This window comes from Battus philenor, unplaced genomic scaffold, assembly GCF_028537555.1.
Source record: "Battus philenor isolate CCGP_79_NKW_IND1 unplaced genomic scaffold, ilBatPhil1.0.hap1 SCAF_27, whole genome shotgun sequence".
Taxonomy (NCBI): domain Eukaryota; kingdom Metazoa; phylum Arthropoda; class Insecta; order Lepidoptera; family Papilionidae; genus Battus; species Battus philenor.
Window position 1 is genome coordinate 5,300,458 of NW_027181690.1, and position 27,008 is coordinate 5,327,465.

General features: G+C 34.8%; 3 protein-coding genes across 7 annotated transcripts; 1 reads left to right on the forward strand and 2 right to left on the reverse strand.

Moving 5' to 3' along the window:
• Window positions 1–7: 7 nt before the first annotated feature.
• On the reverse strand, window positions 8–21,128 carry LOC137925560 (uncharacterized). 5 transcript variants are annotated; one of them, XM_068769020.1, is made up of 15 exons: window positions 20,916–21,128; window positions 14,614–14,822; window positions 13,555–13,729; window positions 12,257–12,397; window positions 11,306–11,451; window positions 10,252–10,342; window positions 9,359–9,522; window positions 8,853–9,001; window positions 7,941–8,029; window positions 5,817–5,895; window positions 5,328–5,436; window positions 4,273–5,249; window positions 3,143–3,269; window positions 2,419–2,521; window positions 8–1,226 (listed from the first exon to the last, which is right to left on the reverse strand). In XM_068769020.1, the coding sequence occupies exons 2-15, from the start codon at window positions 14,785–14,787 to the stop codon at window positions 1,087–1,089; spliced, it is 2,664 nt and encodes an 887-aa protein (XP_068625121.1). In that variant the 5' UTR covers window positions 14,788–14,822; window positions 20,916–21,128; the 3' UTR covers window positions 8–1,086. The 5 variants fall into 5 exon arrangements, with proteins under 5 accessions (XP_068625121.1, XP_068625124.1, XP_068625120.1 ...); XM_068769023.1 differs by having other exon boundaries at window positions 5,817–5,874; window positions 7,980–8,029; window positions 14,614–14,832; XM_068769019.1 differs by having other exon boundaries at window positions 14,614–14,832.
• Window positions 16,817–19,739, forward strand: LOC137925482 (protein SREK1IP1-like). The gene is made up of 3 exons (XM_068768928.1): window positions 16,817–17,000; window positions 17,234–17,403; window positions 17,693–19,739. Exons 1-3 carry the CDS (start codon window positions 16,887–16,889, stop codon window positions 17,820–17,822), a joined length of 414 nt encoding a protein of 137 aa, XP_068625029.1. The 5' UTR covers window positions 16,817–16,886; the 3' UTR covers window positions 17,823–19,739.
• Window positions 21,129–21,248: 120 nt separating the features above from the next.
• On the reverse strand, window positions 21,249–26,637 carry LOC137925678 (uncharacterized). Its single transcript, XM_068769150.1, has 6 exons — window positions 26,628–26,637; window positions 25,315–25,448; window positions 24,352–24,549; window positions 22,890–23,051; window positions 22,062–22,201; window positions 21,249–21,369 (listed from the first exon to the last, which is right to left on the reverse strand). Exons 1-6 carry the CDS (start codon window positions 26,635–26,637, stop codon window positions 21,249–21,251), a joined length of 765 nt encoding a protein of 254 aa, XP_068625251.1.
• Window positions 26,638–27,008: the final 371 nt, after the last annotated feature.

Genomic DNA, 27,008 nt, shown 5'->3' on the forward strand with positions numbered 1-27,008 from the left:
TTTATTTTAACCCTCGCAACTCTATACACAGGTATGTATAAATATACAATGTACAAAAATACAAAATAATTTTACACTTATACAAGACTTTAGTTGAGTAGACAAGGGAATATACAACTTACATAAATGTAAAATATTGCATAACACACCTAGTTCACACAAGTTATTAAATATTTATTAAGTTTGTTATAATTCATAAGTCCATTGAGCAAGATTCTAAGTATTATTAAAATTATATTTAAAAATGCCCTAATGATTTTTACTAAGGCTTTCTGAAATAATGAAATTGAAATGTACTGAAACTTGAAAAGCAAACGACTCCTTGGTTGTAACATAAAACTTGCAGCAATAAAATCATTACCATGTTAAAACCATGCATAGAAAAAAAAACAAAACACGTTCATTTTGTGTGTACATCTTAATATGGCCTAAGTAAAGAGGTGTTTGTTAACCGTACGGTGAACCAAAAATACTTAAGATTATTAAAGCAGTATCCTCTATGTTAATATAAATTGATTTTTATATGTAGAACGTAGTTTCAAATACTTTGCCATATTTTATCATCATTTTTGCTTACACTATTGGACATTGTCTAGCAAATAAATTTCTAAAATTTCATCTAGGCTTCAAGAAATTGTTCATTGCTTATTTTTGTGTTTTACGGACTAGGGTTAATAATGTTTCGTTATTTTTTATATAACGTTATAACACTCCTATAACAATATGAATGATAACGAAGAGAATCCTCCCTCCATTTTATATATATTCTTTAAGTTTTAGCTAAATATTTAAAAGGAATTTTTATTTTATTGATACAGCTATGTTGATCCTTGGGTGGGTTTGTAAATATGCTGATTCGTTATCCAATGCTTATAAACTGTAAAGGGTACGGGATGTATTTATCTTCCCTGTCTACCCAATGCCTACAATTTATTGAGTAAGAAAGCGAACACGCTTTTGGTTCGCGGTCTTTTACTTCCACAATTCGATTAAACTTATGATAAAGTGTATGTACTTGAAGGCGTTAATTATGGCTGACGGTAGTTCTTTCCGCGAGCAGAAGAAAGTTAAGTCGTGTGGAGCGTCTCACAGCTCGGTTTCCGGTTTGTGTCTGGCGACGTTAGGCCTTCGCGGGCGTCTTTCGACGGCGCGAGCGATCTGAGGCTGAGAAGTTCCCGAGCAATCCGATTGCCGCGAACTGTCGTTGTCACCGCTGTCCACGTCGCCTGTTCAATTCACAAAAGAAAATCATTAGTCACATGAAAATAATGGATTTCAATAATATATGTCAGTTGTTAGACGCCCACTGCAACGAATAGACCTCCTCAAAGAACGTAACAATGACATGACAAGTCTTGCACTACATCATTCAGCAACTTCCCGAGACCCCGATTATTTCGTCGGTCGACTTAGTGGGGTGCCTATTCACACCGTTGTTACCAAAGATCCTTTCGACTCCAGTGGTAAATATTGAATAATAGGATGAAAATTTACTTAACGGGTTCGCTTATTATAGTAAAACATTTGATCCTGGAATTTGAACGGGCCAATGATGCGAATAAAGAAATAATGCACATGTTCTGTGTGTGCAGGGAGAGACCTCAGAAATGGTATGTTTTGCAAATATTTCTGTTAAAAGTGCTACGGAAACCGCTGCACCGCGCCTTATGTGTTCTGCGAGACATGGTGGAGTATCGGCTGACTCTATTGGTAAGTCTGCCGTCAAGCTTGGCGATGCTCATGCTCGAACCCCGTCTTGCCACGCTATTGTATTAAGGCCTGGTACGGTGGTTTTGATAGCGCTATACGACAAATGTTTAACAATATGGAATGTTATGAAATTAAGCGAATTTGACCAATAAATTATTTGATGACAGAAATGTACGAATTTGATAACCTTTGTTAGATGTGAAATGCTTTTATTTTAGTGACGGATGGTGGCCAATAGATGAGAGCGCTTAGCCTTATTATTTTTGTTAATAAGTAAAGCATATGTCGTAAAAGATTCCGCAAGGAACACTTTAACCACTCAGGTGGCTCAAAATAGCGACACACTATTGAAACAAAGGTCATGATCACCTCCAAAATTAAAAACTGCGGAACTAGTTAATTTGAATCTCGTAACGAATATAAAACCATTAAAAAAGTAGGGGATGGATATGTAAGTACTTATACATAAATTATTAGCACGAATGTTGATGTTACCGAAAAGAATCTAACAAGAAAATATAGTTACGCTTTTAACGCAAATTTTACAATTTTTAATTAATATAAGTTATCTATTTGTCACGTGAAAAACAAAATACCAGACATTTTTATGTCCTTTACAGTTTTAGACACAGTATGTTTTATTGTAAGCTTTAAAATGTTTGCAAGTCAATTTAAGTGTTAATATATAACAAAGAAAGAAGTATTAACCATCACTGCTGTTGTTGCTAGGCACGTGTGCATCCCGAAGCCGTGGTCGGCGCCTCCAGTAGCGGAATTCCCGGGGTAGCGTGTAGGATCGCGGCAAAGATATCTGGAACAAGATTTTTTTTTAAATTTGGGTCAGCATCAACATTTGCCCAAAAACGATTTGCAGCGTTCGTAAAGACAGGTCGCCGATGACGCTTAGTCTAATGCTCTTATAGATAGCAAACCTTGGGCTCCCTTGAAAACCTCGACTCGGGACATTAGATTTCACTGTATTCACGGATTAAAAGACCTTAGATCGCTAGACTAGGTCTGTAAAAAAATTTGCGATTTAAAGAATAACTTTAACTTGTATTTCTGTATATATTTGTATCACTGAAAAATGTTACATTAATTTATTCTTTCTATTAGAAAGCGAGATGCCAATCACTTCTACTAGTACAAAGTCTGCAGCAATAGATAGTAAGCAATAATTCATTTTAATAAGTAGCGGTTTAAAATTTGCAACGCTTTTTCTTACTATATTATCATTACGTTATTTATTATTTCTTAAACAATTGATTTTTGGCAAGGCTGTACCATACATTAATTGACAGCAAATGTGCTGGATATTCACCCCTAAAAGCTATTACCCCGATACCCATTCACCCGTATAATAATCTTATACACAAATAAAAACTAGTTTTTTTATTATGAGTGTAGAGATAGACAACGAGCGGTTGATTACCTGGCTGTCGATGTCGCTGGGCGGCCGCGGCGTGTCTCGCGCTGCCGCATCCGCTCCCGATTCCTCGCCGCTGCTGCCCAGACCCACGCTCACGTTTGCACCCACACCGTCTTCTTTTTTCCTGTTGCTAACCCACATTTTTTATCCAGTGCAATAACAATTTGATTCATATAACTAATGTATAATAATCATATCAACCGTAGAACGCCCACAATTGGACAAAGGCCAGTTCGTAGGTGGGGAGCGACCCGCATCCGGCGTCTTCCAACGACCTTAAAAATTCGTTTGTACATCTGGGTAGACGTCATACGTTGCACTTGTCTTTTGATTAACTAAATTCTCGTAAAGAAATGAAGTGAACAAAAGCGATCAACATAACTTTAGCTGCAGCACGTGTACAGCTGGACAAGGATCCCGGGTATATTTCAAATATGAGCGGTTGGATGCGGCCTGCATCCAGAGTATTCGGACGTTAGCAAGGTTCTCTGTTTACCTCGGGGTTGGACATCCTATGCTGCGTTTGCAGAGCCTGAAGTCCCTAGCGGCCATCAGTTCTGGACACTACGTGGCCTACTCACTGTCGTTTTAAGTTACCAATCTGCTTGGTTATGTGGTTTATATTCATCAAAACAAAACAAAAGCGATAGGTGGATGAAATTGTATAAAGGCCAGGGTAAAAGTATCATTTGAGTGAACCGAGCGCCGATGACAGAGGAATGCCTTTGTCCGATGATTCTTAATTATATTTTAATTAAAATAACTTTGGTCTTAACTATAACCGTTATGAGTAAATGGTTTAGAACAGACAATATTTTAAGGTTAGAGACCAATCGTATGAATAATGTATGTGAATTTCAGCAAGACAAAAATTCACCATCTGTAAAAAAAGTGACAGTCATTTAAGAAAATTTCTCGTCTGATGTATCTGTGGCTTGGCCAGTGGAACCGATGGCCGATGGGGCCGAGAGGTGGTGGGTGAAGCAATGACGCAGTCAAGGCCGCGGAGAATCGCTGCATTCGGGCAGCGAAAGTTCGGAGACGATCTTTGTGGGGAGGCCTACGCCTTGCAATGGGCGTCTATCGGCTGATATGATGATGACGATTTAAGAAAAGAATAAACCATTACTTACGTGTAAGAACCACTCCAATGACAGCAAACTTGTCTATTGCACCCCTCCAAGTAATGCGGTGCGAGAAGAATCTCCGGTGTCCGACATCTCTGCAGCTTCCTCATTTGTTCCATCTTCTTTCCCGCTACCGCCTGGTACGGGAACCTATCGCAGTTCTGTCCGTACTGGGTGCAAGGTACTTCGGTGTATATACTTCTTATGTTGTCTATGCTTTGAACATTAGCTAGAGCATTATGGAGTGCTGATATGTACTCTTCTTTGGTGTCCCCGAATTTTCCGTATACGTTCTGAGCGTCACAATACCCAGAGAACTCTCCTTGTCTATGGTCTTCTGAGTAGATACTCGTTGGGTTAGGCTGCATTCTATTTTTATCTAAAGCACTCGTGTCGTATGTACTGTTGTTCACGTCGGATATGTAAGCGTTTCTTGGACTGCTGTTCATAACGTTCCTCGGGCTGCGACAGGCGTTAGAATCGTAGTTTCTAGTTTCGCTTAAAGCGAGATAATTAGGGGAACGTACCGGGGCTCGGTTCTCTGCTCGTATGTTCGCAGGGTTTTCGTAGAAACTTCTCGATTCCTGGCTGTAGATGTTCGGTATTCGCATTTTGATGTCGTTTGGATTAGCGTCGTTGTTCTGTAAGTTCTGACCGCTGTATTCCGGTTTGATTTCTGTGTACGTCGGGTAGAGGTTGCAGGTGTGCGGTAAAACTGGGTAATTTTGGTAGGAGTGGGCCATTTCTATGCTGGGCCAGGCGGGTGGTTCGGCGTGCGTCTTAGCCCGCGGTATGGGTTGCCTTTGGAGGCTGCTGTATATCTCTTCGGCGGCGACTGGAGTTGTTTTGGCGAGCTTGCCTTGCTTTATTTCTTCCTCTATTACGCGAAGCTCTGCGAGTTGTTTCTGTTTTTTCTCTTGCAGCTTTTGCTGTATGTTGACTCGGGAGCCTACGCTTGAGCCTTCGTTTTCTGACGAACCGCCCTGATTGTCAATTGTTTCTTTGGTTAATATATTTTTGTAAATGTAAGGAATTATAAATAGAAGTTTCTAGATTCTTACGTGGTGGTTGTGGGCAGCGGGGAGTGGTCGTCTCCAGAAGGCGGCCGGTGGAGCGGCGGGTGGAGGCACGAAAGATGTTGGTTTCTTTTTTTTTCTTCCATTTGCAGCACTGTGTATTAAAAAGATTTACTCACATAATTTTTCCAATGAAAAATGTCAAGTCTGACTCGATTAGGATAATATTTTTCTATGTAAAGGAAAATATGACTATATATCTGTGATTAATTTTATATTATATGATTTATTACTTTTGCCATACATTGCGATCAACCAAAAACTCTTGAATGCTATATTAAATTTTTGTTAAATGATATACTTTTAATTTTAGATCTTTAAATTAAAAAAAGGAAGGACCAAGATATTTTTATTTATAAATAATATTAAATATGTATTTGCGGTGGACCCAGACGGAATTCGTAGCAAAGTCTACTTTAATAGAGATGAGAGACGACCTGTGGGGGATATGTGGTTACTTATTATTTTTCTTACCTGTTATTGACAGGGTTGGAGAAGCGGCAGTTAAACACGCCTGGTATAGCCGCGTTGTCTGTTGGGGTAGAGGTATTACCTGGTAAATTGAATGTATAGTTTGTAACCTAACTTATTGTTTACGTAGTAATATAACATTTAATATTTGCCAATATGGCGCTTTCGAAGAATTCGTGAAGTTATTACAAACCTATTACCAACTTATTTATACATAAATGATGTATAGATGAAGTATAAGTTTTATAATTGAAAGCTAATATCAGGTGTCAGGTTATAAATAAAAGTTACAATTAGTATTGGGTTAGGTACGCAGATTTACAAAAAGAAAAATAAAGTGTAATTGTAAGTGTCAATATAAGTATAAAGCAAAAGAAACCAATGTATTGTGATAAATGTAACATCTGTGATAGAAATAAATATTAAATAGTTAGAATAAGAAATATTGTTATAAAATACCCTGTACTGTGATAAATGAAATTAGGATGAGATGCGATGCAAAGAAGGAAATTAAGAATGAATGGGAACGTAAGTTATTGTAATGTATGATAGAAAATGAATGAATGATAATATGAATATAGAAGAATGACAATAAAAAGAAATGTGAAAAATATTAAAGACCAAAAAAAGTACTGTTCTCCAAAATACGATAGGGTGTATAAGAAATCCCCAATAACGGAGGCCATAAAAACACCAGGTGACAATGCAAGTAAGCGCGGTGAATAAAAATATAAACAAAATGTTATGCACCATCATGTTTGCAACCGCCATCTTGAGACAAGAAATGGTACACGTTTTCTGCCTCGTAATTTTATTTATTATCAATTAAGCGAAATATAATGGAATTGGATATCATCATCGTCATTTCAGCCTTACGACGTTCACAGCTGGACATAGTTCTCTTCCAGATTTTTACACTAGGGCCGAATGGAAGCGTCCCTCCAACATGCCGATCTGTGGTCTTCACTCCAAAATATAATTGAATGTAATAGAGTTGAAGAAAATGACACAAAGTAAATAATAAAATAGGTAATTAAATGAACTCATTACATGTTGTGTAATGTTACTTTGAGGTTATGTAATTAAATAAATAAATGGCGTCCACAATTCAATACGCTAATATTAGGGGGAGCGGAGAGTAATGACTCTTTCTTAAGTTAAATTCACACGACTACATTTTTAACAATTTTTTATTTCTAATTAATAATATATTCACTTTCGTTATTAACCTTTTGCCATTTATTATCCAAATTTTCAAAGCCGGAGCGGTAAAAATCAATCAGTTTTTTTGGAAAATATGTCGACAGAAACAACATTACTTTCCGGTCTTCCTAATAATAATGTTATAATACTCGTATATTTAACTGCGCAGCCGTTGCAATAATAGTAACCACAAATATCATACATTATAATGTACAAGTTTGATGCAAGGAATAACATCGCCTATTCATTTTTTTTATAAACAACTAATTAAAGATGTCTCTGCAATTAAAAAAAAACTTTAGGTGAATATGCATCCAAAAATAATAACAATACAATTAGAACATCGTTAAATATGGACACTACTGCTTCAGGGGAGATCTATATATGGGTAAGGTAATAAGGTGACATCTACCAATACAGCTGTAATGCTGGTAATATTAAAGCTACTATCATTATCTTCGAGCCCCCCCAAGGATATTGCCACGATGATTGGTCTTGTACTGCCCGCATCCAGAGTTCCCGTGATCTTAACTATATTGTTAGTCCGTCTAGTGGGGGTTTACTTACGCCTCGTCTACCGGCTCGAGGTGTATCTATTGTTTCTGTTCATATTCTTGCTGCTAGCCCGGAGAACTTTTATATTTTCATCGGAACTGAGATCATGGAACGAAAGTGTTCGAGAACTTTCAAGAATTTATTACTGGACAGGTGTATTCCAGCAGTTCTACAAGTGTAAGTGTGAAGTGTTATGTATGTGAATGTACGGCTTATAACGAGGACCACTCGGTAATCTAAGGTAGGATACGGATACTACCTCGGATCGCCTTTGCTGTTCGCGAAGGTAGGGGTGGGAGGCCGTCCCTGAAAACGAGTTAGAATTGTGTCTATCGCGTAGTGTCGTGGATACAAAATGTTGTCTCTCACCGTTCTTGTTCTGCGATGAGGCGTTTGTACTGTTCGTACCTTGTCGATGTTCGCCCAGCATGTAGCCCAGCCTTCGTACGTGGAAGTACCTGCAAGTTAAAGTTTATTTATATTCGCTTATTTTTTAGTTTATCGTCATTTCAACTTCAACAAAATTTTAATTGAAATGTTCAATTTCTCCATCGCAATACAATTTATTATTCTCAGACATCCGTCAATGTTAGGATGATCAAGGATCGTCCTTGTTCAGGTCGTGAAAATCTAAGGGGCGGTCTATGAACATTAATGATATATGTTACATTAATAATAATATGGCCGAAATGACGAAGAATCGTTGCGCATTAAAAGCGAACATTCGAATCCAGTTCCCATTAATTTGACGAAATAATAGAAGAAAAGAAACGCCGGACGTTGACAGAGGTCTGGCAGGACTATTAAAGAGTAGGGCTAGGCGTGGGGATAACATTGAAAACTCCTCCTGGTGACCCAATAGGGGTCAACTTACAAAGCTACTACAATATTTTTTTTATAAACAACGTAAAGAAATAGTGTTATAATTAGATACAAATAACTCAAACAATTAGCTAGGCCATCACGTTAAATGACATCTATTAATAGATGTCACGCATGAATAATTAAGACACTAAAATAATGAATTATTTAATATTATAATAAGTGCCTTTATTAAGGTAATGTAATATAGACCGATTATTTTGGCGATCTTCGCCTTGTAGTGGGCGTCAATCTGCCGGTAAGAAGAGGATTAGATTATAGTAACTAAGAAATAAAGAAAGGAAAAAACTGTAAGTAAAATAGTATAAATCTCTCCCGCTTTATGGTAGAGGTGTATTGCGTCTTATAATAAAAAACTGAGACTATACAGCAATGTGTGTGTACGGAGTAAACTAGTACCTATAGTAAAGCAGCATGAAGGCGAGACCGAGACAGAAGGCAGCGGCGGCAGCTGCGGCGGTGGGCGCGGCTCGCGACGCCCGCCCCGACCACCACCATGCGCTCACCAGCAGCCAGTTCTCCACGCACATCACGCAGTAGAATATCATCTGCGATACACGCGAATTTTACTGCTCACTAGATATTTGGGCCTAAGATGAACAAGTATTAATTTTGCCATAGAAAAACAGTTCTCGTTGGCATTTACTGGATCTTGGTTTTTGAGTAATAAGATAGTAACAAAAATAGTTACAGATAGTAAGTAGTAGTTTTTTACTTGGTTATTTTTATCTGATTAAGTATATAAACCTATAAAACATAATTTTTAAGACATATCAATACGACTAACCCAAAATTTGTTTTCAAAAATGTATTTTTTATAACAATTTATATAAATTGTAACAAGTCGGTAAATTCGGGTTAAATGTAATTTATTGCACTGGTAACACAATAAAGTGAGGGCTTACCATCTTCTGTCTGTGGTTAAGTTCCTGCAGGTTGATGTAGGCGAAGACATAGACGAAGGCGATGAGTGCCGACAGGTACGTCTTGCGTGGACGGCTTATTCGTTCGCCGTGAAATACGTTCTTGGGCGAAATCAACCACAAGAACATTGATACCCAATGTAAACCTGAACCGATGAAACATATACACTTAAGTATGTTGATATGTGGTAGATAGCGACTGGAGTTGCTAAAATAATGTAGTTTTAGTAACGCAATGAAATATTATTTGATCTTACGAGATAACTAAGAAATGCTGAAACATCTAAGTTCGTAGTCTGGACAATACGCGATCTATCTTGTGGTAAACTGGTCGAAAATTGCTTTTGTCTCTGGAAGATACTACTTCGCACTTATTTACTCGTCTTTTATGTATGTGATGTCTATTACATATGCAGGTAGGTAATCAGTCTTTGCAACGACTGTTGTTTCTCTAGACGCTTGTATATATCATGGTAGCCAAGATATACAAGATTATTAAGATTCCCTGTTTTTTTGAATTCATAACTTCCCCAAAAATGTTTCAGTTTATAGAAGAGTTCACAGAAATGAAAATATACCACACAAATGTCTATGTCAATGCCCAGCAGTTGACGTCGAATGACTAAAGGATGACGATGATAAATTTTGGTAAATATCACTTTTTAAATGAAATCAAAACCGTGATTATTTTTAAATTAATTTTCTATTTTATTTTGATTTGAAAAATAATGGCATTGTCGAAAATTAAATACAATTACATAATTATAGTTATTAACTATAGTTTGATTCGGTAATAGTTGATATGTATGACAGTTATGATTTTTGATGGACATGTGTGTGTTTATGTGTTCATCTAAATAATCAGGTACACTTACCTATAACTAAAAAGACCCAGTATTCATAGACTAGAGCGTAGACGGTGAGAGCGCATATCCTTGCCGAAATCGTTCCTAGCCTCCACAGGAACTGCAAATTATTTTATTTATTTAGTATCGCCGTTTCAACCCTTAGACACCCACTGCAAGGCATATTCCTCCCATAAAGATATCTATAGAGGGATACACCATAATCGTCACACTTGGTAAGCGGGTTGGCGATTGCACTGTGGTAGTATGGTACGCAAAGAATGCTGCTACCCACCCTGCGGAAACTTGTTTATTAGCTGTGGAAATCCCAGATCATAAATGCAGAGTGTGAATTATACATAAGATTGCATCCCGGGAATCAAACCCGATAGTCACAGTTCTCGTATATATTTTATTAATTGTCATACATTAATTAGCTTGTCGAATTTATAAAAAAACAAAATTCACTTTCACTTCTAGCTTGAATGGCAAGTTTAACGAGCCATGGAGTGGGCTATACTCGGGATTTTGCTTCGAAATAGAATTAGGAATAGTTAACCGACATGGTCCTGCTCGTTCGAAAGTAAAAGTGATAGTGGGTAGGCCACATATGGCCCGGAACAGATGACCATTGGGGCGTTGAGGTTCTGGAGTGGAGACCATAGACCGGCAAGTGCAGTGAAGGACGTTCCTCACAAAGTGGACAAAACTTGTTAAGGTCGTCGCTGGATGCTGGCCGCACCCCACGGGTTCTATTTCTGCTTATTTCGTGATGAAGCTGTAAAAGCCTTTAGGCTAGCAGCATTAACATCATTAGAGAAAAAGCAAAAAGCTCATGTCACTATATTAAAATCTACTTTTTGAACCTAAAGAAAAATTTCTGTCCTTAATTGCAATAGATTTCCTTCTAACAGACTAATATCTTTTGACAGTACGAAGTCTGTCGGACTAATTATTAACAAGAAACAGCATGACGTAAACAGTGGGTTAGAATACAAATAAGTTTTTTTTGACCTGGCTTGCACGTCACGCCTAAAACTTCTTTTGAGGTAGCGAAGCTATTCCTAGTAGATATAAGTTATACCTGGAAGATCACGCCGAGCCAAGTGAGAACCAGTCTATGCACGTTCTGCAGGCGTACATTTTTACTGAAGCTGGCCAGCGCCCAGCATACGGAGAACATCGACAGAGACGCCGATATCACGTTCAACTCTGCGAACGCTTTATTTGCTGCAAAAGAGACTTTGTGTTACTTAGTTTACATTCGCTTAACGATGTATTTGGGTGACACTTGGAATAAATTAACAAGATCGAATCAGGAATCAGAAGATCCGAACACGAAAGTACTCGTGATAACCGAGCGAAATGGCGGATTGAAGTGGCAGTGGACAAGCTACATTGAAGAACAGATGACCGCTGGGTTCATAAGGTGTCCGAGAAGCGACCACGGATTGGCAAGAAGATAGTATGGCGTCAATGCTCGTGGCCTCAGCCATCACCTCGCTTACCAGTACTATAATATTACTTGATGATGAAGCCCTTAAGCTTATTTACCATATAAAGGTCCGCAAAGAGCTCTCACTGCTGGGCCACCTATAACCTGGAGAAGCTGTACATGCCAATGGTCAAAGTACATTAATCAGTTATAACAATAACGTGAAAAACATTTTCAGCCATGAATCGTCGACTCTCGAACGTCGTTGGAAGTTTAGGTTTTTGCATATCAGACTTAGGAATTTTCTCCACGAAGTGGTTTAGTGTAGTTGCACCACAGCGAGGAAGCCGGGATGTGCCTTGGTAGTACTGAGAGGCAAGTTCCACAGGAGATCGAGAGGTCCCTCCAACGACTATCACGTAGGAATCTCACTAGGTGGTCCGATGACCTTAGGACATAAGTTGCCAAAAGTCGTTGGATGCAGGCAGCGCGAAATTGATGAGAGCAGAGTATGTTGTGCCTATACACCCCCCCCCCCCCGGCTCAGGAAGTAAAAAAAGTTATATAGTATAAGTATATTAGTTAAAAGTTTCATTTTACCCGACGGCTCGTCTATACTGGGCTCGGGTGTGACACCAAATTCATTGACTGGTTCGTGGTTCGAATCTTTGAGCAATATGTGCAGTTGGAGCAACAGCATCGGCGCGGCTTCGCAGAAAGCGTGGACTAAACGAAGCATACCTGTGAGATCACATTAGTTAATAACATGTTACATATTCTTTTGGAAGAGGTACACATGCCCTAGATAAATGGAGGCATGATTTTAATTTTTTTACGGAAATAACAGTATCTATAACTCAAATATATGAAAAATAATTAAATATACACGTAGATCCAAAAGTTATGTAAATATTGGTCAAAAATTAAAACGTTCAATATGAATACTTTTCCAGTTTTGCAATGGAAGGCTAAAATAACAATGATGCATAATATAAAATACATAAATTGAAGTTGATTGATTAAAAGCTTTAAAGGAATAGACATAATAAATAACGTTATGAAAATATAGTAATAAAAAATGTTTTCAAAATTTGGACAACTACATATTAAAATTACGAGTAATTGCTGCTTACTACCTATTTCTACAGACTGCATTGGCAGACGTTATAGGCTTGTTGCATTCCAGGGGAAACAATTGTGATGTTTTATATATGTGTGTGTGTGTGTGTGATGGTTTTTTGATACCAATGGACGCACATAAGCAATCACCCTATGAACACTAAAAAATGATACAAGACCACAAATGAAATAGTTCTTTATTTGTGGACTCTGTGTAACGGATAAGACGTTTTTATCAAAAACAACAATAATTTTTCGTGTGCCTTTTTTTAACATTTTTCAATAACCGCAATAATAATTCATTATTAAGTCATCAGAGTACGCGACATGCAGGCTACTGCCCAGAGATCTTATTGGAACTATCTATAAGGGAGGCCCAGCAATGGACCTCCTGTAACGATGACAATGATTATGATAATCGCTATTAAAGTACAAATAATTTATAAAAGTTACAATTAAATTTTGAATAAAAATCAACTGATTCACCGCCATAAGAACGTTTAAAAAGAATTAAATAAATAATCTGTACGGTACAGTCACTGTTCACTCATATTTTTGATCTTTTTATGTTTTAAGGAATGGTTTGATTCAAATGCAGAGATTTATTTGTTATTAAGATAGGAATATTTAATTTGTAGAAATAACTCCAAGATTGCTGCTGTATGCTTAGTTAACTCAGAACTTAAGATTACGTAGATTATAAGTATTAACGATCAGAAGAAGTCATAATTTTTAAACATCAAAAAGGAAATGTCATGAAAAACTGAAGATATACTTACAAAGGTCCCGTACTTGATGTTTAACTCGACGCAACTCGACAGGCACCAGAAGTCGTGCGTATCTCCAAAGGACACCAACTTGCAGACAATGTAACACGATTGGTAGCCATGGCGGACGACCCTTACGTCCTTCTCCCGCCCACCACACGTGTAGATACCAACGGAGGGATAACACCTACAATTATTGTAGAAGTTAAACTTAAATCTAAGCTAGACATCTGTGTAGTTAGGAATGCATAACAAATGTTATACTGTACCGCGCCTTAAGGAATTGCGGTATAGAAGGGGCCGAGGAATAAAGAACATGAGCGTCACAAGCGTTGACAGTGGCCTGACGAAATAAAGCGGCCGGTACTCCTCCTCGTCTCGCCGCGCGCATACATAAGGCGCGGTACAGAGGTTTCGGTAGCGCTATAGAAGATACATTTATACAAATCTTACCATTTTTGAAGTCTCCACCTGCACGTTTATGTAATTTGTAACTTAACCTATACAAACATAGTTATAAAAAACAAACATCTTACAGGATAGTATTTATTATAATGTATTTCTTTAGATGGCAACATTTTTGAGTTAAATGAAACTGTCATGGGTCCTCTCATACTAATCCGACTGTGACCGAGCAAAATGACCGTGTATTTCCTTTTGGATGACAATGTTAAAAGCATATTGGTTTGAAGTACCCTCTTAAGGTACATGACGCCTAGTGCCTGCATGAAACTTCATCATCATCATACTAGCCGAAAGATGCCCACTGCGGGGCAAAAGGCTTTCTCAAGGTTCGCCATGATGATTTCGTCGGTTCACTAAGGTAAGTGTAAGGTAGCTAAACTAAGCAGCTTCCCAATCAAATGTAACATAGTTACTAAAAAATTGGTTTAAGTTGAACGCCACCTCTTTCTGCCGCCCTTCTCCACTGGTCCTTTGTATAAACTTCTATCACACAAAAAACGAGATTTATTTTTGATACCTAACCTGGTCGCTCCACCACCAGAAGGGTATAAAGTAATATCCTAATGTATTCCTCTATAAATGCAACGTAAAATAATAGAGAACTACCTGTGATATTAATAAGGACGTGACCACGATGGATATTGTGGCAGCAAACGTGCACTTATAGCCGCGTTCGAGAAGAGCGTATCCCATAACTACGTCGAACACCACGTCGCAGAAGTAGCCCGCTAGGGAGATGACGTTGAACAATACGTCGCAAAGGGGCAGAAACTCCGCCATTGTATACCATTTCTCCTATTTATGTGTTCTTCCTTCTTTATATTGCTGTCGGAAAGAAAAGACAGTTTAATTAAATTTGGAATACTTCCACCCTTATTAACATGTACATGGATTAGATATGCTATCATAAAAACCAACACCGACGTTCTTTCTCTCTCCAGCCACCTTTCGCAACATTAACATTACTAGTCACGCCCTATCTCATTCTTCAAGCGACAACTTAGGCTGGGAACGCTTGACGAATGGAATAAAAGGTATATGGAAGGTACGACGGCATCGACAACGCGAAAGTTCTTCCCGGCCGCAGTCTTAGACTATCGCGTGCTCCGCAGTATCGAGGTGGACGCGGTTTTGGTCCACCTCTTCACGGGGCACGGGGGGTTATCCGAATACCTTCACGTGCTTAAGCTCAAGGAGGACCCCTCGTGCTTCTGTGAACCGGGCGTGGACCAGACTGTGGTCCACCCGGTAGCTCACTGTCCCGCATTCGGAGCACTCCGGGTCGACTCCGAATGCCGGTTAGGCAGTAAGGTTAGCGAGGACTCAATGGCCTCGCTAATCAATGACAAGGAAGCAAGACCAACGTTCCTACAAATGTGCAGAACGATTACGGCAAACGTGATAAAAAGAAACAAGAGTTGAGCTAAAATTAAAAAAAATACAAATAAAATTGTAATAAGAGATAAGGAAACAAATAAGCAAATAAAACAATACATATAAAATGTATACCTAGAATAGTGCAAAAATGGGATACAGAATAAAAACAAAGGAATTGTAATAGTTAAGGTATGAGGAGAAGAAAGAATGATATCGAATAAAAGGAAAAATGAACATGAAAGGAAAAGAAAGGAGAATTGCAGAAGGAAAGAAAATAAAGGAATGAAAGATCATAGGAAGAACAATAGAAAAGAACGAAAAAAAGATTAAATAAAAACAAAGTCCCTGTCCCACGATAGACAGGGGGGTACGAGAGGTCCCCATAGAAGGGGCTTTATAAAAAAAACGATACTAGTCAATGTCGTACCCTGGGCTATCCATATACGTGGTCTATATTATCCGAATGAAAACTAAAAGTGACAGTGGCCGGCGCTAGCTGGCGCATAAAAGATGGCCAGTTGTGTCTTCAGGTATCCGGAGACTGTAGACCGGTAAGCGCAGCACCCTTTGCTTTTGTTAAGTCACTTTGATTCTATTGTGGGTATTCATGTGTGCTTATTTATACTAAATACTAATAGTAAAAAAATCTTGTATTGTTATTTTTCTAATATATTTTATTTCACAAATTATTTAAAAAAGAGCCAATTTTACAGGTAACCGGTTTTTTTTGTTTTCACTATAATTGAAAAACTATAACATTTCATACCGTGGTGCCTATACTAAAAAATATTTGTATAGACTAAGTCTATCCACCTGCAAAGTATCTACACTCTTATACATAACACCCAGTATATCGTAACTATAATATATTCTGTTTATAAAAGATAAACGCTTCCGTGCAAAATCAAAGTTAAGGTACTTTATCAATGGAAATGATATTCACATCATTGTTTTTTTTAGGTTATGTTTTATTGTCTTTCATAAAACATGTAATACATAATCTGTTTATTACGAAAAACATCTCTATAATGTACAACACTCGGAGTGTATGAGCGTTAGCCTAAAAGTTTGAACAACTGTTTTGAGACGTTTTATGCAAAAATATTTTCCATAGTTGGAAAAAATTATGTAAACAAGTTATGCATGCTACATTTCAGAAGTAAATTACATGGTGAGTGAATACACAATAGTAATGGTAATCGATTAACTTTAAAATTTTACTCAATTTCCTTCTATTGAATTATTTGATATGCTGTACTTAATTATTCCGCTATGGGAATTCCGGGAATAAAGATTTTTTTTAAAATATCGACGCTAAAATATAAATAACTCTTTCGTTTTTATTACAATTTCTTTAAATATTAGTTTTGACAGCAAGCTACCGTAACATTGAACGTACTTGACAGTTAATTATTATCTGTGACGTTAACGTTATAGCAGAACAAGCTTGGTATTTTGAGAACTGTGATTACTGTGTAATGCTATATTGATTCAGTGAAAAAATGTCGAATTACATGGATTTAGTTAATAAATTCGGCAAGGAAAGTACAAGGGCTGCTTGTAAGAAATGTGGATACGCGGGCCATTTAACTTTTCAGTGCCGGAACTTTATAAAAGTTAGTAAGTAATTCATAAGTTGAATAAAACTTATTAAAAAGTTTGCTGGGAATGTTGAATAATGTTAATATTTGCTGTTTGCACCTAATATGTTTGAATGAAAATATAATTTATGGGTTAATCTTAATAGTCTGAAAACATTTGTCAAGTTACTTTATTTTGGTTCATCATATTTCTTAAATAAATTACATGGTAAAAGGAAATGAATAATACATCCCATCATTTATTTTAGGTGGATCCAAATAAGGAAATAGTCCTAGATGTAAGTAGCACAAGTAGTGACAGTGAAATTGAGTATGCCACACCTCTGCAGACACTTCGAGAAGCAGAACTCAAGTTAAAACTGAAGGAGCATCTGAAGAAGGCCAAGAAGAAAAAGTCAAAGAAAAGAAAAAGATCAAGGTTTGTTACTCATAATATAGCAATTTAAAGTAAGAATGCAAGCTACATCAGGGCTTCCGGGATTTCTCAAGGAATTGGGTTGGCTAATCAACCCTGATATAAAGCAATGCTGCTTAGTTCACACCAGTCCATTGAGACAAGACAAATCTCTATTAATCAGCAATTTTCTTTTTAGCCCACTCTCGGAAATAATGATATAACAGTTTTATTATAAGTACAAATGAAGAATTTGTATTGTATTATATGTTAATATTTTTAACTTTTTTAACTTTCTATATTAATTTTACAGTTCTACAAGTTCATCATCTACCACCTCCAGTAGTGACTCAAACAGTGACAAAGAGTCGGAGAAAAAGAAAAGGAAACACAAAAAAAAGAAATCTAAGAAATCACGGAAACACAAAAAAAGTAAAAAGTAGCCTATCTAAAAGTAGCCTTCAAATAATTTTAGCAATTTTTAAGAAACAAAATAATTTGTCTACTCTTAATGGTTTATAATGTTATGTTAAAGAAATAAGAAACTAATTTTCATTACAAGGTGTGATTAGAAATGATTTTCTATATAGTAATCAAATTTATATTATGGTTTTTACTGAAAATCTCTTAATGATAATATCGAACACATCAAAAATTATGTGAATAGTTATCAAAACACCTATACTTTTTTCAAATGGACATGGTTTACATTAGTAGTTATATTATCTTTATGTTATATCCAACTGATACAAGGGTTGTGTTAAGTTCAAACATGGCGACAAACATAATAATGACTTCAATTATATTGTTAAAAGCTTGCTTACCCTTGCTCCAGATAAAATATTATGATGACTCAAATAAATTTTTCATCACACGTTATTCTGATAAAGCTTAGCCTATTTTTGTCACCAAATAGCAACATTTAATTGTTAAATATTTTAACTTTGTCCAAAATAGGTACCTGGTGATAAATATTGTATATTAATGTATAATATTGTATATTATTTTACCCCAACCTAACACCACCAGTTATAGAAAAATTGGTGCCTCTTACAAAAAGAATAAAAATAATTATCAAAAGAAGCAAATGATACTTGTTTTAACAGTTCCTAATAAATGTCAGACTGTGTTTTTTTTTGACAGAGATAACTTTCTACAAAACTGAAATTAGCCGATGGTTTCTTTCCAAAGGTTGATGTGCAATATTTATCACCGGGTACAGTAACAAAACTGAAGTAACAGACAAGCAAGCTTATGTTTTAGGCAATAATTGTTGATGTACAATTTACAATTACGTGGACTCTATCCTTCTCAAATCATGATATTACTTACTAATAAATAGTATTTTAATTATCAGTTATAACAAATCTTTAGCTTTTAAATGAATTTTTTCAAGCATGGTATACCAATAAATGTATACATTTTAAAAAATTTAGTCTTTTTATCATTAATATTTGTTTAAAGATAAATCAGATGAGAGTGTTGTTTAAAACAAATTGTTCCATTTCATGAAATTGGTAAATTTAGTAATTAATTTTAATCATCTTATAGTGTAATAAATCTTGATGAATGAAATAATGGGGTGTCTCAATGTATTTCTTTAATAAAATGTGTATAAATTGTGAAATGAATGTCTATAATTTTGGTTATACCATTGACTTTTCTAATGCAGTTGGATATAGCTTAATAAAGAGCAATTATAGAAAAATCTGTGGATATGAAAGGAAGAATTAGATAGGTAGCTAAATTTTGGCTTGTGCAAGTGATAATAAATTGCTTCTCATTGTATATAAGCAGAGTTAACCAATTAGTATAGTTCTTTTTGATAATTCATCATATCTAGATGTCCACCAACTCCCTCACAGTCCTACTTGTCGCTGGAATTTTGTAAAATATCTTAGGTGATATCCATGCAATGAAAGGAATGTTATGACAAAGTTTCAAGCCTTTAAGCCATATACTTCCATAAATATTGTGATGAGCCAGTACATAGATGGAAATCCCTTACCTTGCAAGAAACTAACTTTGTAATATTCTATTTTAAAATTTAGTTAATATGACTTTGGATCTCTAGTTGTCAACAACATCAACTCGCTCTCCTGTGCTGCCTAATAAACTCGACACATGCATTTTGCAATTTGTTTTTTAGTCATACCATTGTTTAACCTATTGCCTTCTTTCTTGTACCTTGATCAATTACCAAACTGTTCTCAGAATTATTTGAGAGATTACTGTTAAATAACATTAAATAAAATGACTACAAATTGATTGTCTTATTAATATATTATCCTTGGCTTCACATTGGTTTTTCATATGTCCTTTGCTGCATGTGATAATTTTATAAGTGTATTTTGTCATTATACATTCTTTTTTGTCTACATTTTCAAATCAAATGTTATAAATAAAAACCTATGTTGTAGTTTTTTCAATGTTGGCTACTACCAAATAATATTTGTAATTATAATAAGCATTTATAAAATAAATAAATACTTTATTCCCATTAGTAGCAAAGAGGCCTTTTATTAATGATAGAAAATATCTTTGCTTTAATACACATTGACAGTCTTTGCACAGTGAATAATTGCATATCAATTGTTTGCTAAGACTCAAGTTCATGAATAATTAATAGACATTTTGTATGCCAAATACCCCGCCTTAGGAATAATTCCAAGTATTCTGTTAAGCTTGTAGTATACAGGTGTTTCTTTAGCAATGTAATATTGTTTCAAATTTAATTTGTTTCATCTGTTCGATTATTATTATTTTTGAACTTATTGACACTTTTGGCAAATGATGATTTTTATGAGCAATTAACTTATTATCTTAGAATATTAAATTTAGTTATATTTGAAGGGAATATATCTCCGTAATTAAAAACACATTTTAATACATTGTTATAGTACAATAATAGTATTAAATCATTGAAATAAAATATTAAATCAAATTTTATTAAGATCAATAAACAGCATTTTGTAACAGTATTGTTGAGTTTTTCAATTTCATTATATTTAAAATACAAGACTAAATAATATATTGTGACATAAATTTATTAGTATAATTTTCTCTAATTATTTGTTAATATTTACCGGTTTTTCCAATACCTAAATCCTCTGTAAACAATTGTTTTAAACATAGAAGTATGAAGTTTGTGTGTACATAATTAAAAAGTATCTAATACACATAAATATATATAAGGTAATTTCATATATAACATAACAAGTTAATTACAAATAATATTAAATAAGATATTCATGTAACACTTTCTTTACTATTTTTAATGCAGATTTTAAGTTTTATGTATTGCTATCTTGAAAGAGAAATACTAATAAATTAAATAAAACACTACTGACAACAAATATTTATCATAAATGTTTGTCTGTGTTACTTAGTATAAACTTATATTAGATGGAGAGAAAGTGGGCTGAACATTACCTTTCCCTTAAGCGGCGAAGATAATTTAGAATTTAAAAAGTTAGGAAATTTATTACTTGAATAATAAATATGTATATGTTTATGTATAACAACATACTACTTACCATAATCTCAGGAATTCCTTCGTATTTATTATAAGTACATTATGTTATGGAAACGCTTTGAAATTAAGCGATTCATTAAATTCACCGAGGTTACATTAACTGCGCGTTGAAATTAAAATAAAAGTTGTTCAGTATTAATATACTCATTACACAAAAATGTAAAGTATTTTGGTTAAGTTTCTAAAAAGTTTACACTAAGTTCATGTCAAAAGTTCACTGTATGTAGTGACATCTAGTGGTAGGTATGTGAAATTGTTGAAAGCTCAATCTAACATTTTTTAATGCACAAGACATGGACGTTATAAACATAGAGCCTTTTTTCTGTTTATGGTTTTATTCTGTTTTATTCAATATAAACTGAACATAATTATTTTGAGTCAAAAAGTGTTTTACAACAAGTTCTAAGTCGGATATAGGGTGAGGGGTTCTTTTGATGTAATTTTCGTAGTGAGATCTGAAATTATAAAAAGTAATGTAATATAATATGTTTCACATATCAATAAGTGATGTCATGTGCAATAGCTTATTCCACTGGACAGAGTTACGGCTTGAATCAATTATGCTTAAGTCAATAAAATAATAATATATTTAAGATGTTCCATCTCCTATAAATTGTATTATATAATTTTAATGCATAATTTTTCTATAAAAGTAAGCGCATTTTTACATTTATTTTACTTTGCTAGTTTTGTTAATCACAAATCTCGAAAGACCTGTTCTTCCACTTGGTTACAAAAGCATGGCTGAAAGAGCCCTTACATTACTTGACAGCCAAAAAAGTGTATAATTAGTGGTTTGATATTATTATTAGTTATTAATATAAATTGAAATATTATACATAATTTTATCAAAAATTTTAATTGAATTAAATAAAAACGTTAAAGAAAGAAATTACTAATTTTGTTTAAAATATTTTTTGCAGAGAAAAAATGATGCTTTTTATGAACACAAGACAAATAGTGATTGTGAATCTAACAAGATTCATTATCATCATCATATCAACCGATTGACACCCAATGCAAGGCATAGAATTCCCCAAAGCATTGACACGATTATCGGTCTTACGCTCCCCGCATCTAACGTTTTCGCTTAAACAAGATTAATAGACAATATAAATAAATAAAATAGTATAAGATTAAAACTCACGGTGAACAATAATATGAACAAGCACTAAGTAAGCGCAAAAATCCTGGTAATGCAAATTGTAACGATGCATTTTCTTGTGCCAATACTTTGATAAGTTCCAAAGGGTCAGGAGTCATTGACGTAAGATTACATATTTTTTCCTAAAATTTATTTAAAGTGTTTAATTAGAAATCGCTTTATTTTTAAAATATTTTTAAATTATCGAAATCGAAGTTTTGAGAACAATACAAAGCAAAACTAAGAGTTCGTGACTGTAAAAATTCATTTTCAAAAATTATATAATAGTTTAATACGAAGTCACTAAGAATATGCTTCTGCAATGAGGAATTTAGAAGGTATCCAACCTGCATACAAGTCGGCCGTGATGACATATAAGTAGCATTATGACCAAAGCTTGTTTAATTTTTTGATGACAACTCTGACAAGCTCGATTGTCAAGTGTGCATCAACTACCTAAAAAAATCTAGTTGGACAATTCTGGAGACAGGATACTTAAACTCTTTTGCTGATATACTCATAAATTGAATTATATATTCTTATTTATTTATAACATCACTATAATATTAGTATATTTTTATTTAACTTACATTGTTCTATTTATAATTAACTTAATATCGATTATTTATAGTCACATTTATAATAATTTAGATTACTCCTTTATTATTTATTTATTAATTATAATGTGAGACTTACGAAAATGTAAATTATGTATTGCTGGTGGCATAAATGCTTAACATAAATGAATGTTAATATGTAAAACTCCATTTTTCTGATACGTTTGCAGTTAATTTATTTTGTTTCAAATGGTCAAAACTCTTGTATACGCACCTCTGTTATGGCCACCACATCCATCCTTTGATTCTTAAGTGCTGCTAAAAGGCTCTTAATTATCGTTTCACTTTTTGAAGACACTTGTTTTACGCACTTTCTGTATACTGGTTTCTGTTCATCTTCACATTGTTTCTCTATAACTGCAGATGCTTTGGATGCCTAGAAATTTATTTCAGATCTCTCAATTTTACTATGTAATATACTATTAAAATTACGAATAAATAGAAAAAAAATGGTTTATCGTTTTATTATGTTCATAAATAAAAATCGGGAAAGTTTTATGGGAGTGTTAAGGTAAAATTATACACAAATTAAAAGATCTGATATGGAATGCTCTTTGTTGGTCTTTTGAGAAATACGCCATCTATCGGTGCGCCTATTAAGGATTAGCGCCGTCTATCTGTTATAAATATATTGTTATATTGTGGTAGAGCATTGAAGGCATTTAGTATAAAACTTAGTAAACCACCTGAAATTCAGTAACTTGTCTCGAGCTTTCCCTTTGAAGCCTCGACTAGAACTGTTACTTTACACAGTTTTTCGCATGCCGCCAAATTCTTATGTCGTTTAGTCGAACGCTTGACAGCGACTGGGTGCAGGGACCTAGGAGACGAGACCGTGGCTTGGGTTTGCTCATACCGCTTTTAGCATTTTGTTCACCTTTGAGGTCACTAAAGCACCGAATTAAGGTTCGATCGGTTGCCATTACCAAAATAGAATAGTCTAAGCATGTAAAACCATATTACAGTTTAAGAGCGTCGCAATTAAATTATTGACTTAATAGGTAATATGCTTCATACGATTTTGTACTACTAAAGTATACTCAGAATTGCAATTTTTTCCTTAATAGAGATATTTTACTACTTTAATGCATTCTAAATTAACAAAATGGTAAAACACAAATTAAATAAGAAAGGACCAATATCTAGCCACCTCCGCACATGCAGTGGTTGTCGTGCATGAAAGTGCACCGCCCGCCAGCCCGCTCGTAAATGCGTATGCGACAGACAATGCCAACTACACAACCGCCACCGTAAATTCACTCAACACGTGTTTCACCCCTCCACGGGGCATCTTCAGGAGTCGTTACACAGATTAGTGCTAAACACAAATTGTTCATTTTTTAAAGGTATTATAGAAGCCGCTTTACCGTACTTTAGGAAAAATCTGCGAGAAAGGCTCCGAGAAAAAATGAGTACGAGAGCAGCCGCGTGGACGGCAGACTGAAGGAACAGAGCCTTTGATTCTACCACCTGTTTCATCGCGTGCATAGCTAGCAGGCTATAGCGGTTTCGGTTGCAATATATTTAAAAAAAGATAAATGAGATGTTTGTGTTTTACTATCTTGTTTATTTCGGGAATTAATAAAAAATGTACCGACTGTTAAATTTTAACGAAAAGTCTAATAGTCCGTTACACTATCGTCAATATTAGTTAATATTTAATAAACACAAATTACCTCTTTGATATCTTTAATCAGCAAGAGAGCTTGTTGGTTGTACGAGTTAAATAATTTGGTTAACATGGCCTTTGTCATCAATACTAGATCCCTCTGTGTAGGTACCTCATACGAACCTAGATTAATAGGCTTTTCTTCTTCCGGGCATTTAAATTTGGTCATTTCTTCCGCATTATCATCAAATATTCCAGAGGACATCTAAAAATAACACTCTATTAAGTTTTGCTCTTAAGAAGATCACACATATGATGAAAAAGTAAAAAAAACGGTTTTGACTTTTTCATAAAAAATATAATTATTATTATACGAAAATGATCTACATGGAGATTGAGTAATAAGTTATTAGGTAAAGATCGTTATAAAAAAGATTTATATTCTGTTTCAAGATATAGAAGCATCGTAATCAGTAAGTATATTAAATAAAAAATTCCCATTTTTTACTCTCTCTTAACACTTAACTGCCTTTAAAATAAATAGTTAATCAAAATATGAAGAAATAGTATGTTGTTTTTTTATCGTAGCCATAGGAAGTCTGGTGTTGGACATACGCCTCCTCCATTGAATTCAAATCAGAAGGAATCGGCTTATATTCAGCGTCTTCCCTTCTTCGTGTCTATTCCAGAACCTTAAGGCTCTGGTGGCTATCTTATCTGTGCCTAATGTAGCCTTGTCACTGCCACTTCAATTTTCCTATCCGCTATTATGGTTACTTTTGTTCGTCTACTAATCACCTCATTATTGATTCAATTTCATAGAAATCCCGAGCACTGCGACCCCAACGGTACGCTGAACGACTGTGGCTAACAAGGTTCAAAATGAGTGACCATGTTTCAGTGACGTAAGTCAGCACTATTGCTCGTCAGATTAAATACAATCAATCAACACTAATTGATTCTGTTTAATCTAGATATAGGATTTTAAAATAATTATGATCATCTTACTCTAAAAGATTTCGTTACTTACGTTAGTCGTTGGCGTTATGATGGTGGTAGTAGTTGTGCTGGTGGTGGCATTTTGGTGCCCGCCAAATCCTACGAAAAGATCGTATTCCGCGTAGCAGTAACAAGCAGCCAAGTTAGTCAATGCAACAACTAAACCTGTTATACGTAGTGGAATACATTTTATTAATAGTATATTTTATAAATCTAAATAGTTAATATTAAAAATAATTCAAAATACTTCAATTAAAAATAGTTCGTGCACAAATAGCTACTAAGTAGATATTAAGTATTTGTTAATTCAAAAAAAACTTTTTCACTTGAAACATTAATGAAAATATGTATATTTAAAAATATAGGTATAGAAAGGCAAATAAAAAAAATACTATAAATTTCGGACATTTTACAATAAATCTATATGAAATGCTTCGATTTATAAATTGATTTAAATATACATTTAAATATAAATTATTTAACTCGGAGCAGTTGTAGCCCGGCGGTAGACTGAGATTAGCGATTGTTGGTCACTGGTTCGGTTCCCGGAATATATTATATATACTCGTAATTCATACTGTGTGCATTAATTATGTAGGATTTCCACTGCTACCAAACAAGTTTTCAGAAGACGAATGGGCAGGAGCGGTCTCTGCTTACCATAATACCACACAGCGATCGCCAACTCGTTTAACAAACGTGGCGATTATGATATATCCTCCATAGATATCTTTGGAGAAGGCTTATGCCTTGCAGTGGGCGTCTATGGGTTAAAACGATTATTTATTATAACGAATCATTGCAGATTGTTCTTTCTGAAAATAAAACTGTTTAATAATTTTTATATTATTAAAATGTAGCGACAAGGAGTGTGAAACATAAATAAAATATTATAAGCTTTAAGAATTTAAAATACATAATTCTGTAATGTATTGATTATGGTTTGGTTACTTATTATGTTAGTGACAGTGCTTTATCAAAACAACGGCAACAGAAACAAAAAGAGGACTACTCCTTTCAACACAACCCGGAGGGACGAAGAAACAGTGTAACTGAGTAAGACAGACGCGCCACATACCATCAAAATGGCGCACGAAAACTGGAAGAACTGTAACAGCACCACAAGGCTAAAAGCGTCGACATCTAACAGAATTTCTAACAAACCAGAGACAGTGCTCTGTAAAATAATAGATGCCATTAATAATTTTGTTTGTATGCCGGCATATAATAAATATGTTATATTTAATACCAACTATTAATTTAATTCCATTTTAAACTGCCTCCACCTTCAGCTCCATGTTGTAACAAGACAGTTACTTTACAGGAAACAAAAAACAAACTTACACATGTACATTATAAGGAGATTGCACGTGAAGTAGGCACGGAGCTCTCAGGGACTTTATGCAAAGAACAATAAGTGCAGTAACTGTTGTGTGAAAAGCCCTTGCTTGGTTCTGTGAGCACGTGTTCTAGTATAACACGTTCACTTTGAATATGACACTGATTGCAACCACGTTACATTCATTTAATTTTTAATTCTTTACCTTCAAACTTTAGTACTTTATAGCGTATTATGTATATATCTTATACACTATTTACTTTACGAAATTATAAATTTTTAGTAGGTTACTTCTTATTATGCAAAATGCTTTATTTATTAAATAAAACACACAACTTATTCATTTAACACGTGTCAGTGAAATAAATTGTTTAATAAGACTCCAA